Source organism: Entelurus aequoreus, linkage group LG18, assembly GCF_033978785.1.
Source record: "Entelurus aequoreus isolate RoL-2023_Sb linkage group LG18, RoL_Eaeq_v1.1, whole genome shotgun sequence".
NCBI lineage: Eukaryota > Metazoa > Chordata > Actinopteri > Syngnathiformes > Syngnathidae > Entelurus > Entelurus aequoreus.
In genome coordinates, this window is record NC_084748.1 from 17,242,437 (window position 1) to 17,262,436 (window position 20,000).

Consider the following 20,000-nt stretch of genomic DNA (forward strand, 5'->3'; position numbering starts at 1 on the left):
CTAGACGTATAAGATTTCATGGGATTTAGCGATTAGGAGTGACAGATTGTTTGGTAAACGTATAGCATGTTATAGTTATTTGAATGACTCTTACCATAATATGTTACGTTAACATACCAGGCACGTTCTCAGTTGGTTATTTATGCGTCATATAACGTACACTTATTCAGCCTGTTGTTCACTATTCTTTATTTATTTTAAATTGCCGTTCAAATGTCTATTCTTGGTGTTGGGTTTTATCAAATAAATTTCCCCAAAAAATGCGACTTATACTCCAGTGCGACTTATATATGTTTTTTTCCTTCTTTGTTATGCATTTTCGGCCGGTGCGACTTATACTCCAGAGCGACTTATACTCCGAAAAATACGGTACTTTGTTTTAGCAATCAAGAATATTTCAATTGTTTTTATCCTTCTTTGTGGGGACATTGTTGATTGTCATGTCATGTCCGGATGTACATTGTGGACGCCGTCTTTGCTCCACAGTAAGTCTTTGCTGTCGTCCAGCATTCTGTTTTTGTTTACTTTGCAGCCAGTTCAGTTTTATTTTCGTTCTGCATAGCCTTCCCTAACCTTCAACGCCTTTTCTCATCTTTTGTTTATTTTTGGTTTAAGCATTACATACCTTTTTACCTGCACACTGCCTCCCGCTGTTTCCGACATCTACAAAGCAATTAGCTACCGGCTGCCACCTACTGATATGGAAGAGTATTACACGGTTACTCTGCCGAGCTCTAGACAGCACCGACACTCAACAACAACACATAATTTGCAGACTATAATTACTGCTTTGCAAAAACTTTTTTTAACCCAAATAGATTAAATTAGATCATCTCCCACGGCACACCAGACTGTATCTCACAGCACACTTGTGTGCCGCGGCACAGTGGTTGAAAAACACTGATCTAGAGGATGCGGTCCCAACTGGGTAAGATTGTTAGCTTGTACCTTGCTGGCTAGCTAACGAGTGTGAGACGAAGTTGTTTGAAAAATGTATTTAACTGTCATTTTAGCCAAAATCCGCCAGCTAAACTTTGTCTAAATCAGGGGTGTCAAACTAATTTTAGATCGGGGGCCGCATGGAGAAAAATCTGGTAAAATCACAGCACGCTAACTTAAAAATAAAGACACGTTCAGATTGTTCTTTGTTTAAAAACAGAACAAAGACATTTTGAAAATGTACAAATCATAATGTTGTTGGGTTTTTTTTACACTTACAAGTTGCGGTTAATAGTATTCCATCTTTATTTATTGTTATTTATACTTTCTAAATAAATGATGTGATAATGTTCATCAGTCCACTCATTGGTGTTAATTTTCAATCTATCAAGATAAAAAAATTATATCAAAATCAAATTACAGGATGTTATTTATGTAGTTTGCTCATTTTCCTCGACTGGTGCACTGACATCATGTGGTTTATTTTTATTTTTTTGTCTCTATTTAGCAAGTATTCACACCCCTACAGATACTGGAGGTGGGGGAAATAATCGATTCTTAGATGCATCGCAATTCGGACATGGACGATTATACAATCAATTAGTAAACATCAATAATCGATAAATTTATTGTAAAACGTGGCTGACTGCAGTGAGCCACCTCACCGAGAGATCCGACCAGCTCCTTTATTGTAGGACACTTATGTTCCAGTTTTGCACACATTTCCATTAATTTAATCAATGTAATGGGAATTAATTTAATTGTTTATTATAACAAAAGTACTGTTGCTAGAAGTTGCAAGTGATCAACGCTAATTTAGTGAAAAGAAAAGAAATGTAAAACTGCATTAATATACATAGATTAAAGATGCATCAATAAGCGATTTTTAATCGAATTGTGGCTTTTGAATTGTAAGGTGCCCAAACGTTCCCTGCTCTAACAGATACTCTTTCATAAAAGCTAAGTTTTCTTGAATTTTTGAAGACTCTGACATGAAAGCATGCATCGCTCTGCTCAACAATCAGTGGGGACTGATGTGGGCCCTCCCCATCTAAAAACACTCACAGGCACACTCTGTCTTGGTTGTGACGTAGAAAGAAGAACATTCATTTGTATTCCTAATCATATTTGTTCTGCTTGTCATTGTGTTTACTCATTTGTTTTCTCTCCCACTGCGTCAATTTCGAATATAAACACATACTTGATGGCGAATTTACACAAAGAGACGTACCCAAACAGACTGCAGTCCTGCACATATAAATACAGCTTGATACAACATTGATTATACATACATGTCCTTTAAAACTGACTTTGAAACAACGTTGCAAAATAGTTGTATTTCTCAATTTCTTCAATGTGGGATCCACGTTGTTGGTTGGGAAATGTCAAATTTCAATGGTCAAATCGATGTCACGACCTGACGTTGAATAAACATTGTCAAAAAGCATGTTGTTTCAACGTTGTATTTGTGTTGTAGATTATTGGTTGGGAAATGACCAAAATTCAACGGACAAATCAACGCCACAACTTGACGTTGAATAAGCGTCGTCAAAAAGCATGTTGTTTCAACGTTGTATTTGTGTTGTAGAATATTGGTTGGGAAATGACCAAAATTCAATGGTCAAATCAATGTCAGAACCCAACATTGATTTAACGTCGTCAAAAAGCATGTTGTTTCAACGTTGTGTTCGTGCTGTAGAATATTGGTTGGGAAATTACCAAAATTCAATGGTCAAATCAACATCAGAACCCAACATTGATTTAACGTCATCAAACAGCATGTTGTTTCAACGTTGTATTTGTGTTGTAAAATATTGGTTGGGTAATGATCAAAATTCAATGGTCAAATAAACGTCAGAACCCAACATTGATTTAACGTCGTCAAAAAGCATGTTGTTTCAACGTTGTATTTGTGTTGTAGAATATTGGTTGGGAAATGGTCAAAATTGAATGATCAAATCAACGCCAGAATCCAACATATTTAACGTCGTCAAAAAGCATGTTGTTTCAACGTATTTGTGTTGTAGAATATTGGTTGGGAAATGGCCAAAATTCAATGATCAAATCAACGTCAGAACCCAACATGGATTTAACGTCGTCAAAAAGCATGTTATTTCAATGTTGTACTTGTGTTGTAGAATATTGGTTAGGAAATGGTCAAAATTCAATGATCAAATCAACGTCAAAGCCCAACATTGATTTAACGTCGTCAAAAAGCATGTTATTTCAATGTTGTATTTGTGTTGTAGAATATTGGTTTGGAAATGGTCAAAATTTTATGATCAAATTAACGTCAAAACCCAACAATTATTTAACGTCGTCAAAAAGCATTTTGTTTCAACGTTGTATTTGTGTTGTGGAATATTGGTTGGGAAATTACCAAAATTCTATGGTCAAATCAACGTCAGAACCCAACATTGATTTAACGCGTCAAAAAGCATGTTGTTTCAATGTTGTATCTGTGTTGTAGAATATTAGTTGGGAAATTGTCACAATTCAATGGTCAAATCGACTTCAGAACCCAACATTGATTTAACGTCGTAAAAAAGCATGTTCTTTCAACGTTGTAATTGTGTTGTAGAATATTGGTTGGGAAATTGTCACAATTCAATGGTCAAATCAACGTCAGAACCCGACATTGACTTAACGTCGTCAAAAAGCATGTTGTTTCAACGTTGTGTTCGTGCTGTAGAATATTGGTTGGGAAATTACCAAAATTCAATGGTCAAATCAACATCAGAACCCAACATTGATTTAACGTCATCAAACAGCATGTTGTTTCAACGTTGTATTTGTGTTGTAAAATATTGGTTGGGTAATGATCAAAATTCAATGGTCAAATAAACGTCAGAACCCAACATTGATTTAACGTCGTCAAAAAGCATGTTGTTTCAACGTTGTATTTGTGTTGTAGAATATTGGTTGGGAAATGGTCAAAATTGAATGATCAAATCAACGTCAGAATCCAACATATTTAACGTCGTCAAAAAGCATGTTGTTTCAACGTATTTGTGTTGTAGAATATTGGTTGGGAAATGGCCAAAATTCAATGATCAAATCAACGTCAGAACCCAACATGGATTTAACGTCGTCAAAAAGCATGTTATTTCAATGTTGTACTTGTGTTGTAGAATATTGGTTAGGAAATGGTCAAAATTCAATGATCAAATCAACGTCAAAGCCCAACATTGATTTAACGTCGTCAAAAAGCATGTTATTTCAATGTTGTATTTGTGTTGTAGAATATTGGTTTGGAAATGGTCAAAATTTTATGATCAAATTAACGTCAAAACCCAACAATTATTTAACGTCGTCAAAAAGCATTTTGTTTCAACGTTGTATTTGTGTTGTGGAATATTGGTTGGGAAATTACCAAAATTCTATGGTCAAATCAACGTCAGAACCCAACATTGATTTAACGCGTCAAAAAGCATGTTCTTTCAATGTTGTATCTGTGTTGTAGAATATTGGTTGGGAAATTGTCACAATTCAATGGTCAAATCGACTTCAGAACCCAACATTGATTTAACGTCGTAAAAAAGCATATTCTTTCAACGTTGTAATTGTGTTGTAGAATATTGGTTGGGAAATTGTCACAATTCAATGGTCAAATCAACGTCAGAACCCGACATTGACTTAACGTCGTCAAAAAGCATGTTGTTTCAACGTTGTAATTGTGTTGTAGAATATTTGTTGGGAAATTACCAAAATTCAAGTCAAATCAACGCCACAAAATGACGTTGAATAAACGTCGTCAAAAAGCATGTTGTTTTAACGTTGTATTTGTGTTGTAAAATATTGGTTGGGAAATTACCAAAATTCAATGGTCAAATCAATGTCAGAACCCAACATTGATTAAACATAGTCAAAAAGTATGTTGTTTCAACGTTATGTTTGAGTTGCTCTACGTCAGGACCTAATTTTAACAATTTCCCAACTTTGTTTTAATGTTTTGTGCCTGCCGGACAAATAAGTGTGGCCAAACATATTTATTCCCATCAAGAGTTTGCCAATTTACGTGAAAAACTGTACCTGTACCTGTACACTGTTTCCATTCTAGGTCCAACGGCTGATGAAACAATGCAGTGTTTCCCACACATTCATTTATTTGTGGCGGCCCGCCACGAAAGAATTACGTCCGCCACAAATAAAATAAAAAATATATATATTTTTTTTTTTTTGTCCTGTCCAGCTTTTCAGGCAAATCATATAGTTGATGTAGATGCACATATAGGCTGTTCAGATTTACTTTACAAAACAGAAGTGTAGGATACTTCTCTTGTTGCCTTATTTGTATTTGACCACTACTGTTTTCTGTTTATTTGTTACTGACTGTGGCAGGACACCTATGCCTCTGTTTCACTTTATGTTGCTGGTAAATAATATGGTTGTAGTAGTAGGCTAAAGTTAAATTATTTTGTATACACTAATTAAAGGGGCAGAGTTTTAAGAGACATTTTAGCTTTTATATTTTATAAGATATATTTTTTGTAAGAACCACAATTAATAAATATATTTCAGTGAATAACTTATTGTTCAAATCTGTATATAAATATGTACATAAAGTGTTGTAATTATATTGTAAAATGGATGGATGGATGGATGGATGGATGGACGTTTAAAACAAAACTGTTATTATTAATTAGTAAGTAGGGATGATACTCGAAACCGGTTTTCCCGGTTGTTCGATAAGAAAAGAACTGAGTCCTCGGACTCGAATCCCTTTTTGAGAACCGGTACCCGTTATCGAGACCACAATAGTAAAGAAAATAGTTGGTTCTTTATTCGAATCCCTCGGAACGAATCCCGTCCCGACCAGAAATGCTCCGCGTGACATCACAAGAAATGGCGTCACGTAGCTTAGTCATTAGGCGCAGATAGCGAAAGCAGGAAAAAAATGGACGGGAAAAAGCGCTCAAAGGTGTAATAAAGTTCAAAACAAAAGGTATAATCCAATGAATAACTTTACTGAGAGATTTGAGCAGGGTACAAACACATGAACACTTTTACGACCAACCGGAAACAGCAACCAGGCTAGCAACGCCCCTCGTTTACGGCAGCTGTCGCAACGTTCTTAAAGCAACCGCAGCACATACATATATATACAACATATATCTCCCTTTTTTAACTTTTGATTTTCTTTCCTTGTAAACAAAACAAAATCACACTGTATATGTGTTGTCTGTCTAATTATAAATAATGCAGACGAGGCGTGTTGGCTGAGTTCTTGACGTTTACTTTCACGGGTGACGACATGCAACACTTTTAGGGGCTACCGCGCATGCTCGTCACTCCCGTTGCATGCTGGGTAGTGTAGTTGTTATATTCCCTAGCTCATCACATCTTCCCCCCTATAAAGAAATAATGCTAACTCAATAAAGTGTATTTCTTTTTTTAGCTTTAACTTTTCATTTTTTAGCATTGTAACCACATTTGCAAACAACTTTTCTCTTCATAGAATTTTCTTTCAATAAAGAAATAAAGTGCAAAAATGTCAAGCATCATAACAAACAGTTATGTCAAATAGCAGCAGAAGTGCACTTTTTGGAGAGCTGTATTATTTTCAGTTTTGTGCCCAAGGGACTGATTTTATTTAACACTATATTATTATTTATACACCTATAGTGATCACAGAGACAGGTTGTTTTCGTGTTACTGTATATATTTGTTTTTATGAAAAATCCCACTTAATATACTTTGGGTAACAACAGTCAATATTTATTTATTTTATTTTATTTTTTTAGGGGGGTAACAGTCAATATTTATTTATTTTTTAGATTAAATTGTTTTATAATATAATAAAAGTGAGCTTTTGTTAAACCAAATATTGTGTGTTTTTTTCCATATACAACAACCTATCTGGACTCGATAAGAGAATCGATAAGGAATCGGTTCGATAAGAGGATTCGATAATAGACTCGAACTCGATAATTTCTTATCAAACATCATCCCTATTAGTAAGTATATATTTTTTTAGCCTTTTTAGAGAAAATCATATCATTGTAGTAAATTATGCAAATTACTCGATGATGTCATGGTCACCACGCCCATAGCCACGCCCATAGCCACGCCCCCACCGCCACAGGTATCTTGGCAGTTTATGGGAAACACTGCAATCCCTGCACGATAACTCAGCGCTTTTCAGACTTACTGATGGGAAGACACCATTGAGCTAATCTAAAAAGCACGGCACACATGGAGAAAGAGCCTCCATCATTAGATTAGACCCCAGAGCTCGGAGTAGCATCGATAACGGGGGTTAAAAAAACGGCATGGGAAGCATTTTTATGCCGGGGAGCGGCGGCGGTGGTGGCGGGCTTTCCCCCTTTGGCTTCCGACTATCAATAATTGCTTCAGTTGTTGCTCTTCCCTCGCCTCTCCTCTGAGCGCGCTCACTCGCTTTGGGTCACTGAAATTACATCCGCATGAGAAAGTAGGCTGTGGCCGGTCCATGTGAGCCTCGCTGTCATAATGACAACACATACAGTATATTCTCTTATCAACAAAAACAGCCAACGAGGCTACGTTGGTAGCCAAGTAAAGAATCAGTGCATCCAAAAACAGGCAACCGGAGGGTGAATTCATCCAAAACAATGAAGGAAATTAGATGTTTGAAAAGACCAATGCTGTGTAGTTTTAAATTATCTACTAAATCAACGCATTTACAAACAAAACATGGAGACAATTACTAAACAAAATTGACAAAAGTCGCCGGAAATCACAGAAAGCGTCCACTAACACAGAGGACAACAAAAGAACAAATAAAACAATAACAGCCAAATGGGAGCGTGAAAAAGCTGCCCTGTTTTACATAGTGAGCTTCCATTAATTGCCCAACCAGCGCGTTTTTCCGCAAAATCATCACAATTATCACACAAACTTGACCGAATTCAACAAAAATCTTTACGGTAGAAGGATCAACCTGGGCACTTTATGACAAAAGAGCAAATAATACAGTGACAAATATGAACTTATTTTATAATTACACCACAAATGTGACCGAATTCAACCCAAATTGAAACACTAGTGAATAAAAAGTCGCAGTGTCTTTAAGAATCGGACGATGATGAAAAAACATGTTTCAGTCAATGATTCTCAAACTGTGGAACGCCAAAAAGAATCACTTAATTAAATATTCAAACACAGTGTTACTGTTCAAACTGTGTTTAATGTTTCAGTGGCCAAAAATATTAAATATACCGTATTTTTCGGAGTATAAGTCGCTCCGGAGTATAAGTCGCACCGGCCGAAAATGCATAATAAAGAAGGGAAAAAACATATAAGTCGCACTGGAGTATAAGTCACATTTTTGGGGGAAATTTATTTGATAAAACCCAACACCAAGAATAGACATTTGAAAGGCAATTTAAAATAAATAAAGGATAGTGAACAACAGGCTGAATAAGTGTACGTTATGTGAAGCATAAATAACCAACTGAGAACGTGCCTGGTATGTTAACGTAACATATTATGGTAAGAGTCATTCAAATAACTATAACATATAGAACATGCTATACGTTTACCAAACAATCTGTCACTCCTAATCGCTAAATCCCATGAAATCTTATACATCTAGTCTCTTACGTGAATGAGCTAAATAATATTATTTGATCGTTTAAGATAATGTGTTAATAATTTCACACATAAGTCGCTCCTGAGTATAAGTCGCACCCCCGGCCAAACTATGAAAAAAACTGCGACTTATAGTAAGAAAAATACGGTACGTGTTGAATTAAACCTCTGCCTAGTTTTTATTGAATATTTAGGCCTACTATGCTACTGTATTTTAATGTCGGTCATTATGGTGGTACTTGGAGAGCCAAGTGTTTTCTGAGGTGGTACTTAAGTGAGAAGAAACTTGAGAACCACTGGGTTAGGGTGTCCGCCCTGAGATCGGTAGGTCGTGAGTTCAAACCCCCGCCGAGTCATACCAAAGACTATAAAAATGGGACCCATTGCCTCCCTGCTTGGCACTCAACATCAAGGGTTGGAATTGGGGGTTAAATCACCAAATGATTCCCGGGCGCGGCCACCGCTGCTGCTCACTGCTCCCCTCACCTCCCAGGGGGGTGAACATGGGGATGGGTCAAATGCAGAGGATAATTTCACCGCACCTAGTGTGTGTGTGACAATTATTGGTACTTTAACTTTAACTTTAAACACAGTTTGAACAGTAACACTGTGTTTGAATATTTAATGAAGTGATTCTCTGGCGTACCACCGTTTGAGAATCACTGACCGAAACATGTCTTTTCATCATCATCCGATTCTTAAAGACACTGGGACTTTTTATCCACTAATGTTGCAATTTGGGTTGAATTCGGTCACATTTATGTTGTAATTATAAAATTAGCATTTTTAAGTACATATTTGTCACTGTATTATTTGCTTGAAGTTGTCCTGAAGTTGTTGCTGATGAATGCAGGTATTATAGGCAAGCGGTACACTACCTATAATACTTGCCTAACTTGTCCTGATTCAAAAAACAACACTCAGGTGCAGTTTAGAAAGACAGAATGGAAAAAATCACAAATTCTGCATAGTGAAACAGGAGTTTTGTTTCCGTTGATAACTGTTTTGTAGCTAGCTTTGAATGCTTGAATTTATAGCCATAATATTAGTAGACAAACTTGAAAACACCACCATTGAGTAAATCACACACAAAATCACCATTTATACACTTTTGAAATAACATAGAACAAATAAAACGGTGCTAAGCTTATTTCCACCATTTTGTTTGTTAAAAAAGTTAGCGTCAACTTGCTAAATTTACCATCAAACACATCTCGCCAAACTATATTCGACCTTACAATCCAAAAAACGTCGACAAAGTAAGTAATTAATTTCTTAATTACAAAAGTGAACGAATTTATGTTGGTCAAACGTTGTCATTTAAGTTAAGTGTTTTAGCTACCGTTTAATTGCGCGCACAGCTCCTTTTTCAGGTTATGGTTGAATTAAACCTCTGCCTTGTTTGTATTGAATATTTAGACCTACTATGCTACTGTATTTTAGTGTCGGTCCTTATGGTGGTACTTGGAGAGCCAAGTGTTTTCTGGGGTGATACTTAAGTGAAGAAAAGTTTGAGAACCACTGGTTTTGGTTTTACAAGTGTACCGCTTGCCTATAATACTTGCATTCATCAGCAACAACTTCAGGACTAACTTCCGAAAAACAGTTTAGAAAGACAAAATGGAAAAATCACAAATTCTGCATAGTGAAACAGGAGTTTTGTGTCCGTAAATAATTGTTTTGTAGATAGCTTTGAATGCTTCAATTTATAGCCATAATATTTGTAGACAAACTGGACCAAATTCAAAACACCACCATTGAGTAAATCACACACACAATATCACCATGTATACACATTTTAAATAATATACAACAAATAAAACGGTGCTAAGCTTATTTCCGCCATTTTGTTTGTTAAACAAGTTAGCGTCAACTTGCTAAATTTACCATCAACACATCTAGCCAAGACTATAACTTCACTAAATTCAACCCTGCATCGCAAAAAACGTCGACAAAGAAAGTAATTAATTTCTTAATTACAAAAGTGAACTAATTTTTTGGGGTCAAACGACATAATTTAAGTTAAGTGTTTTAGCCGCCGTTTAATTGCGCGCGCAGCTCCTCTCCAGGTTATGGCACCCACCTGCGTTGCGGAGCTTCTTGTTGCGGTAGACGGAGAAGATGACCAGCAGGTTGCCCAGGATGTCCACCACGATGGTGAAGATGAGGAAGCAGCCCAAAGTTGTGGTGACCCACGGCGGGCGGCTCAGAGAGGCGGCGTCTGTGTCGTCGGGGTCCGGCGCGGTGCTGTTCAGCTCAGACCCATTTGTGACCATTGTACAGGAATGGCACCGCGCGCCCGCCGAACTTTTCCCCTCGAAGTGTGGCCGGGCACGGTGCGCTATTGGCGGGATCCCGAGAGTGCCGGGGGTCGGTAGCCTGGCGCGGCTCCCCTCCTCATCCTCCAGTTTCTTTGGGTGCGTAGACTTTTTCTTCTCGGGAGCACCATCACCCCTCCTCCTCCTCCTCCTCCGTCACTCTCTCTTCCCCACGTTGCGTGTCTCTCTTCCACGGCGTCCAGGCATGTTATTGTTGTGTGAGAACTTCCAAGCTGTGGCAGCGGGCGGTGACGCGCTTTCAAGCCGGGAGCACGCTGCTCACTTTGGGGCAGGGACGAGCACTGACACCCGGAGGTCGAATGGAGGAAGTGCAAGTCTTTTTTGTTTTTCACTTTCATTGCACTTTATCCATTCATTCCTTCCTGTTCATTCATGCGGATTTATGTTAGTCAGCCATTCATCTTTACATGGCGCCGTCATTCATTTTGTTGGTCTTTCATGAAAATGCTGGCAGCCATTAAACCAAAAAGTAATGTCTCACTGTGTCCTACATTAGGAAACACAACATATATTCATTTTCTCTTTAACACTTGTTTAACCCTTTCAAAGCAAAATGCAGAGCACCAAAGTCTGAATTTATTTATTTTTTTCTTTCTTTCAGTAACCATGTCAATGGGAATAGTCTGTTCCAGGGTCAAACTGTGGTCAGTAGGGGTGTAAAAATAAAATACTTTATTTGGAATGATTCTTAATCAATTCAAAACATTGAAACATCGTTTTTTATTACATGTTTTGGTAGAACTTTGTTAAACAAAACCAGTTGTCTTCTAAGTTATATAGAAATGTATCATAGCTGTTTACCATGAATTGATTTACATGGACCCCGACTTAAACAAGTTGCAAAACTTATTCGGGTGTTTAGGGCTGCAACAACTAATTTATTAAATCGATTAAAAAAATAGTTGGCGATTAATTTAGTCATCGATTCGTTAGGTCTATGCTATGCGCATGCGCAGAGGCAATTTTTTTAATATGTTTTTTTATAAATCTTTACTTATAAACTGCAACATGTACAAACAGCTGAGAAACAATAATCAAAATAAGTATGGTGCCAGTATGCTGTTTTTTTTTTTTCAATAAAATACTGGAAAGGATAGAAATGTAGTTCGTCTCTTTTATCCGATTATTAATCGATTAATAATGGACAGATTAATCGATTATCAAATGAATCGTTAGTTGCAACCCTATGGGTGTTACCATTTAGTGGTCAATTGTACGGAATATGTAATGCACTGTGCAATCTACTAATAAAAGTTTCAATCAATCAATCTATTTTATGGAGGAATGTAGTTAATCATAGAACTGGCAACCAATGTTATTAAATAGTATGGCTTTTGAATCACACTAACCCCTCTTCCACCATGTTGCCCACAGCCCTAGTGAGTCAGAAAATAATAAAGTTTAGCCAACTTTATTTGCATTGCACTTTTTTAAAAAGCAGCAGCTACTGACAAAAGTGCATAATAGGAGTAATATAAATTTAAAATGGAAAATACGCATACAATAAGCAAAATATACAGAAACAAAGTAAAACACATGTAAAAACAATACAATACGAATAATATTAAAGTAGTACAACTGTAGAGGCATTGTTTTTTTAGTCCAAAATATGTATTAAAAAAAACAAGGCAAGTTTATTTATAGAGCACTACTGGTACACGAGGCCATTTAAAGTGCTTTACAGAAAATGACTAGATGGCAAAAATAAAATACACATTATTCAATTTATAATTATAAAATATAATCATCATAAAACAATCGAAATAAACTTAGTATCAAAGAGTGTAGACAAAATACTGTCAGTTGTCATATGTACAATTAAATAGAAGTGTTTTTTGGATTTACATTGCCAACAATGAGGCCTGTCCCACATCTTCTGAATGAGTATTGAAGATTTTAGGAGCAAAAAATGAAATGCATGATTGGTCCTGACTCTGGACACCACCAGGAGACCACTTTCTGAAGTTCTCAGAGCCCGAGATGGTTCATATTGGTCCAACATGTCAGAAATGTATACTCTGGCACAAGACCATGAAAAGACTTGTTCACAAGCAGAGCTGTTTTAAAGTCTATTGTCTGAGCATCAGAAAGCCAGTGCAGTGACTTAAACACTGGAATAATGCAGTCCTATTTCCTTGTTCTAGTCAGGACTCGAGCAGCAGTATTTTGAATGTACTGCAGCTGCTCGTTTAGAGAGCCCAGTGAGAAGCCCTGTGCAGTAGTCAGACAAAGGCATGGCTTAGTCCTTTTAAGTCTGACTTAGACACTATTCTTTGGATTTTGGCAATGTTTCTTAGGTGGTAAAAAGCTGCATGAAGTTATTGACTATTGAATGTGGCTGTTAAAGTTCAAGTCTGGATCCATTATTACACCGAGATTTCTTAACTGATTATTAGGTTTCAGTGAGAGGCTCTCAAAGTGACAAAGAACAGTTTCTTTTGGCTTCTGTGGGCCAAAGACAATGATTTCGGTTTTGTCTGAGTTTAGCTGAAGAAAATTGTTTTGCATATACACACTGATCTGTTCCATGCAGCGACAAAGTCAATCAACAGGCCGACGTTCACCTGCAGTCAGTGACACAGAGATCTTAGCGTCATCTGCGTAGTTGTGGTAGGACACATTAAAGCTGTGTATTAGCTGGCTTAGTGGCAGCATGCACAAGAATCAAGCTCTGAGAAACCCCAGAGGTCATAGACATTTGGTCAGAGACACAGTTACTGTACCACTTCCAACAGAGTATGTCCTGTGATCGAGATAGGATCTGAACCAGTTAAGAGCAGAACCAGATATTCCCACCCAGTTTTCTAACCTCTGTAATAAGATGTGTCACAGGCAGCGATCAGTTCCAGCAGAACCAAGACTTCCTGTGTCTGTGTACAAAAGGATATCATTTGTCACCTTGATCAGAGCAGTGTCAAGGCTGTGGTCAGGCTTAAAGCCTGACAGGAAAATATCAAACTCATTGTTTGATATTGTCACTCAGTGTGGTATACAACTTTTTCCAGGACTTTGTCCAAAAATGGCAGGTTTGATATGGGCCGATATTTGTTCAGTACCGTGGTGTCAAGACTACTCTTTTTTAAGAGGGGCTTAATGACAGAAGTTTTTAAGGCCTTTTGAAATGTTCCTGTCTGAAATGAGATGTTACTAGATGTGCAAATTGTAGTAACAAACGGTTCAGCACAGACTTTAGAAATTGATTGATTGATTGAGACTTTTATTAGTAGGTTGCACAGTGAAGTACATATTCCGTACAATTGACCACTAAATGGTAACACCCGAATAAGTTTTTCAACTTGTTTAAGTCGGGGTCCACTTAAATTGATTCATGATACAGATATATACTATCATATATACTATCATCATAATACAGTCATCACACATTATTTACAATCTGGGGTGTGGAGGGGGGGGGGTGGGATATGGACAGCCAGTAGTGGACATAAAGAGAGAAAGAGAGAGAGAGAGAGAGAGAGAGAGATCAGAAGGCATAAGAAAAAGTATCTGCATTTGATTGTTTACATTTGATTATTAGCATTTGATTATTAGCAATCCGGGGAGGGTGTTAGTTAAGGGTTGTAGCTGCCTGGAGGTGAACTTTTATTGCGGTTTTGAAGGAGGATAGAGATGCCCTTTCTTTTATACCTGTTGGGAGCGCATTCCACATTGATGTGGCATAGAAAGAGAATGAGTTAAGACCTTTGTTAGTTCGGAATCTGGGTTTAACGTGGTTAGTGGAGCTCCCCCTGGTGTTGTGGTTATGGCAGTCATTTACGTCTAGTGGGTAACTCATCAAGGCAGCATGTTGATGGACTCAGACTGTGGATGATTGTAGTGACAGGAGTGAAATGGGGCAGCTGTAGTTGAATAGATGGCTGCAGAAAAGCTATTTGTTTTCCAGGAATTATTGTATTTTTAATGCGTGACTGCGTGGGTTCCCTCCGTCTACTCCGGCTTACTCCCACCTCCAAAGTCATGAATCTGGGGATAGGTTGGTTGACCCTATTGTGTGAATGTGAGCATAAATGTTGTCTGTGTTGGCCCTACGATGAGGTGGTGACTTGTCCAGGGTGTACCCTGCCTTCCGCCCGATTGCAGCACCCCCCGTAACACCGAGAGGGATAAGCGGTAGAAAATGGATGGCTGGATGGATGCCTTGAACTTTAGCATGAAAAAACATTGCAAACTCTTTGCACTTTCATGCATAAATTAGTTCAAAGAGAAGTGAAACTGAAGGGTTTGTTAATGTCTTGTCTGATCTAATCGTCCATGCTGGCTCTCATAGTAATCAATTTTCGCATTTCAGTAAGCCTTTCAGTGATGTGACCCAACTCATGATTTAGTTCTGAAATCGCAACAGTCTGTCCTCACAGCTCGACCCATGCCTTCCATTGCGATGGGCAGCCTTTGGGCTTTTTGAACGGCTACCATCGTCTTCCGAATTTGACGATACACCAAAGCAATGCCCAGCCCAATCAGCAGATGCCCTGCAATCACAGTTCCAAATAGACAAGATGTCTTCCACGTCCTTGATGAAAAGCACTGAGAGGCACATGATTTTCCATTTCTCCAATAGTGAACATTCCGTCAGGGCAGCCAGATTCCCCAAACCTCTTTTCCTTGTCAAGAAGATTTTGTCAATTGAGTCGAGAGTCCAGCCTATCAATTCCATGTTTAGATGTTTAGATTTCGGAGGACAGCGCACAAAAAGAGGCTCTTAAAAAGTATAGACAAGACATAACGAGCAAGCAGGAAGAAAACAGGGAGGGGAGAGGAATGCGACCACCTTTACCAAGTGCCAAGGAAGACAGACCATGAACAAGCACAACATCAATACTCCGGTCGAACCTTACTCCAAACTACGACAGTTGTTATTTCACCCCAAGGAAAAAACTAGACCAAGAACACAAATGCAACATAATATATGAGATATCTTGTTTGTCGCGCAACAAATCATACATGGAAGAAACTGGCAGAGCATTTAGCGTCAGGAAGAAAGAGCATAGAAAAGAATGGAAAAAAGGAAATATAAAAAGCATACACACGAGCCACTAGACGACAAGCAGAAGAAAAACAGCTGAAGTCTGCCATATCAGACCACTGCAAGAAGGAGATCCACCTCATGGATTGGGACAATGCCCATGTCATTGGCACTGAGAGCAACAAATACCACTGTTGAATCAGAGAAGCCATCGAGATCCGGAAGACCGTGAACTGGGACGACAGGGGCATACCAACTTTCCCACACCTGGGACACAGTCCTGAAGGAGTCGGACTTCAGATCACACTGTCAGCCAGCTACTACAAACAGGAAGACGGCGCCAAAAACTGTTTAAATCAGCTGACCAGACACATCCCGTCAACATCACGGGACAACATCTGAGGAAGGCCACAGTTATAGCCGAAACCGTCAGGTACAAAATAACCACACAGGTTTGGCTATAAGAATAAAAATGACATCATTCTTAGAAGACCTAATGAACCTAATTGGACAACATTGAATACCTTATTGTACTGTACCGTATGATTATATTCATGTCTGTATTCAAGATTGCTAGCAATTAGCACCCTAGCTGCCAGCTACAGCTATTAAGGGCACTATACTGTAATTTTTAAATGTTAGTATTGTACAATAAGATATCTTTTGGATTTGTTTAACTTAAAACACAATTGTATACAGAATATATATAAGTAGGGGGTCCTATTGCATATGTCCATCTTTTTGGTGGTCCTGGGCTGGAAAACATGGAACACATCTGCTGTAAAGCTGGTTTACAATAATCCATGTATTGCCACCAGCGGACACTTTAACAAATACGTTTGTCAGTATATTAGCTTTTGGTTAAAGGCTCATTGATACAAGCGCTAATTGCACTAATCATGAAGTAGCATGTCCAATGAGTACTGAGTACTAATATCATGGATAAGACTCACTATAGCAAAGTGTGGCCCCTGGTGGGCATTTTTGAATTGATGTAAAATGTGATATATATTCAGATATATTACTTTACTTTGCTTTGTCAGCTATAACACAAAGCTCAGATGCTGATGTTTAGTTTAGTTAGCAAATATTGTCATTTATGCAAGGGCCGCCGCTCCCCTGTATGCAGAGCCGTGGAGGTCCCCGTTTGACACGGCGCTTCATATTGTCATGACGTGGACTATGGGGTGTCTGTTTTCCCGAGATGCAAGAATACTTGGATCGGACATGGCTTGGAGGTAAGTACATAATTTATTTTAACACTGACAAAAAGAACAAACTAATGGTGCGCACAAGGCGGAAGAACAAACTTGGCTTTGAAAACAATAAACTAGCATGGACATGAAAACGAAAACACTTACTGAGACATAAAAATAGACAAAAGTCACTTGGCATGGAACTCTGGTAACATGGGTAGCAGAAGTCATCAGAGGTAAACAGGGGTAACAGAGTTTATGTCGCCAGGCTGATTTCCTGGCAACTATCGGCTTAAATAATACAGACATGATTGACAACAGGTGCGTGAGTGCAAAACGTGAAACAGGTGAAACTAATGGTCGTCATGGTGACAAGGCAAGAGAGTGAAAACAGGAACTAAAAAGTGTCCAAAAACCAAGCAGAACATAACTAAACAAAACATGATCACAGACATGACACAAATGAAATTTTACCACTTGATTTTTCCTAGCTGCTTCCTGCTCGGTGACTGATAAGAATACGCTGGCAAATTTCCCTCAACAATACCACCGTCCTCATTGGCATGCAGTGTTTGTGCTGATCCAGGCAGTAGTACTAAGTTTGAATCCCAATTTGCACTGGCCCAGAACGGTTTGCAAATTTAAGTTACATTTGTTATTTTACTCAAAATGTGTTTAACACTTTCTTTCCCATGAATTTGTTTCAGTACAAAACATGCATCAAATTAAACTCAAGCTTGATTAAAAACGTATTAGAAAAAAATCATGTATTGTTCAGCATAATAATAAAGCGAGACGAGATGCTGAGAAAGAATATACTGTACATTTTTACTGCTGCATTCACAAACTGCTGTGATCTACTTACTGTATGCCCGGAACTCATGTGGAAATTGTCCAGGAAGTCCTGTTTTAGAACGTTGTGTTCGAACAATTTTTATTAATTTTTTTGTTACAAAATGTTTTGTAACATTTTTATATTACAAATATTTACATTTAAAAAAAATGTTATGCTGCAAAACTTTTTTTTAACATTTTTATGTTACAAAGTTTAACAATTTTACATACAAAAATTGTACTTTACAATATTTTCTTATCCATCCATCCATCCATCCATCCATTTTCTACTGTTTATTCCCTTCGGGGTCGCGGGGGGCGCTGGAGCCTATCTCAGCTGCATCCGGGCGGAAGGCGGGGTACACCCTGGACAAGTCGCCACCTCATCACAAGGCCAACACAGATAGACAGACAACATTCACACACTAGGGCCAATTTAGTGTTGCCAATCAACCTATCCCCAGGTGCATGTCTTTGGAGGTGGGAGGAAGCCGGAGTACCCGGAGGGAACCCACACAGTCACGGGGAGGACATGCAAACTCCACACAGAAAGATCCCGGCAGACGCACTAACCCCTCTTCCACCGTGCTGTCCTTATGTTCCAAGCTTGAAATGTTTTTCTATTAACATTTTTTAACATTTTTATGTCATCAAATTTTTTTGTAACATTTTGACATGAGAAAAATGTACATGTCAACATTTTTTATGTTACAATTTTTTTGTAAAATTTTACTTTACAGAATTTTATATTAGAAACATTTTTATGATACAAAATTGTACTTTTCAATATTTTTTCATGTTCCAGTTTTTTTTGTAACAGCATTTTTATGTAAATTTTAACGTTAGAAATTTTCGCATTTAATTTTTTTATGTTACAAAGTTTTGTGGGCCAACATTTTAATATTATCACATTTTTGTACCATATTTTATACAACAAAAATTCTTGCAACTTTTTACGTTCCAAAATTTGACATTTTTACATTTTAATGTTACATTTTTTTGTAAAAAATTTACATTAAAACATTTAATATTTAAAAAATGTTATGTTACAAAATGTTTTGTAACATTTTTAAGTTACACAATTTTACATTCCGAAATATTTGTAATTTTCCTAAATTTTTTATAACAACATTTTTACGTTTCACTATGTTCAAATTCTAATTCAGTTATGTCACACACAAAAATTCGAACGTGTTTACGTTACAAAATTTTCAAAAATGTTTTATGTTCGTAATTTTTTTCCTGACAACATTTTTACCATACAAAATTTAGCATTTCAAATGTTGTTAATGCTACAATTTTTTGTGACATGTTTTTACAAAATTTAACATTTCACATTTTTTGTTACATTTTTGATGTTCCAAAACAGTTAATGTTAAAAAAAATGTAACAATATTTTTAAAAAAAAATGTTACATTTCAAAAAATGTTGTGTTCCAAAATGTTTTGTAACAATATTTTAAGGTTAAAAAAATGATCCATTTCAAGGACTATGTTGTTACGACAGCGACACACAAGAAGAGTTTTTACCACAGCAAACAAAAGACACTTCCTTTGCTTTTTCTTTGGCTTTTTGGACCACACTTAGTCTAAAGGAAGAGGAAATCTATTGATATACAACTTTCTATGACCTAATGTGTGACACTTGCAATATGTGACATCTGAAACAGATGATTTATTTTACAGTATTTCCTATGGGAAAAATTGCTTCAAAATAAAATATATTTGTTTTATTTATTCTAAGTTTTATCAACAAGGCTTCATTTCTTATTACACTTACATGGCAGCTAGTAATGTTAAAATGTGCTAGTTTGAACAGACTTTTTTGGTTTATCTCCATGATTCCCGAAAGAAAATGTGCATTAAAATGTGTGTTCAGTAATAAATAAATGGACACTTTATTTTGATAGTCGCGACAAAGTTGAAGTTGGAACATTCATGCTGACCACCAATCATTTCTATTTTTATACAAAGACAAAGAGAAGCTTTAGGACGTGCGAGTGACGTCATCACTTTGATGCAAGCAGACCTAATGATGTCACTTTCAAAATAAAAGCTCTTTTAGGAAGCGATAAGTTGTTAAAGGAGTTCACGTCGCCACTTTGCAGCGTCCTTTAATCACTTTTACGGCTTTTTAAAA

General features: G+C 37.3%; 1 protein-coding gene and 1 long non-coding RNA gene across 2 annotated transcripts in view; one reads left to right on the plus strand and one right to left on the minus strand.

The window, feature by feature from the left end:
- mtnr1aa (melatonin receptor 1A a) overlaps positions 1-11,148 on the minus strand; it is a 160,720-nt gene extending 149,572 nt beyond the window's left edge. The window contains exon 1 of the mRNA XM_062026663.1: positions 10,595-11,148. Coding sequence (XP_061882647.1) covers positions 10,595-10,787 — 193 coding nt within the window. The 5' untranslated portion in view covers positions 10,788-11,148. The remainder of the gene's footprint in view (positions 1-10,594) is intronic.
- Positions 10,584-20,000, plus strand: part of LOC133633885 (uncharacterized) — a 9,760-nt gene continuing 343 nt past the window's right edge. The window contains exons 1-2 of the long non-coding RNA XR_009821854.1: positions 10,584-10,928; positions 16,961-17,069. This is a non-coding gene — a long non-coding RNA (uncharacterized LOC133633885). The remainder of the gene's footprint in view (positions 10,929-16,960; positions 17,070-20,000) is intronic.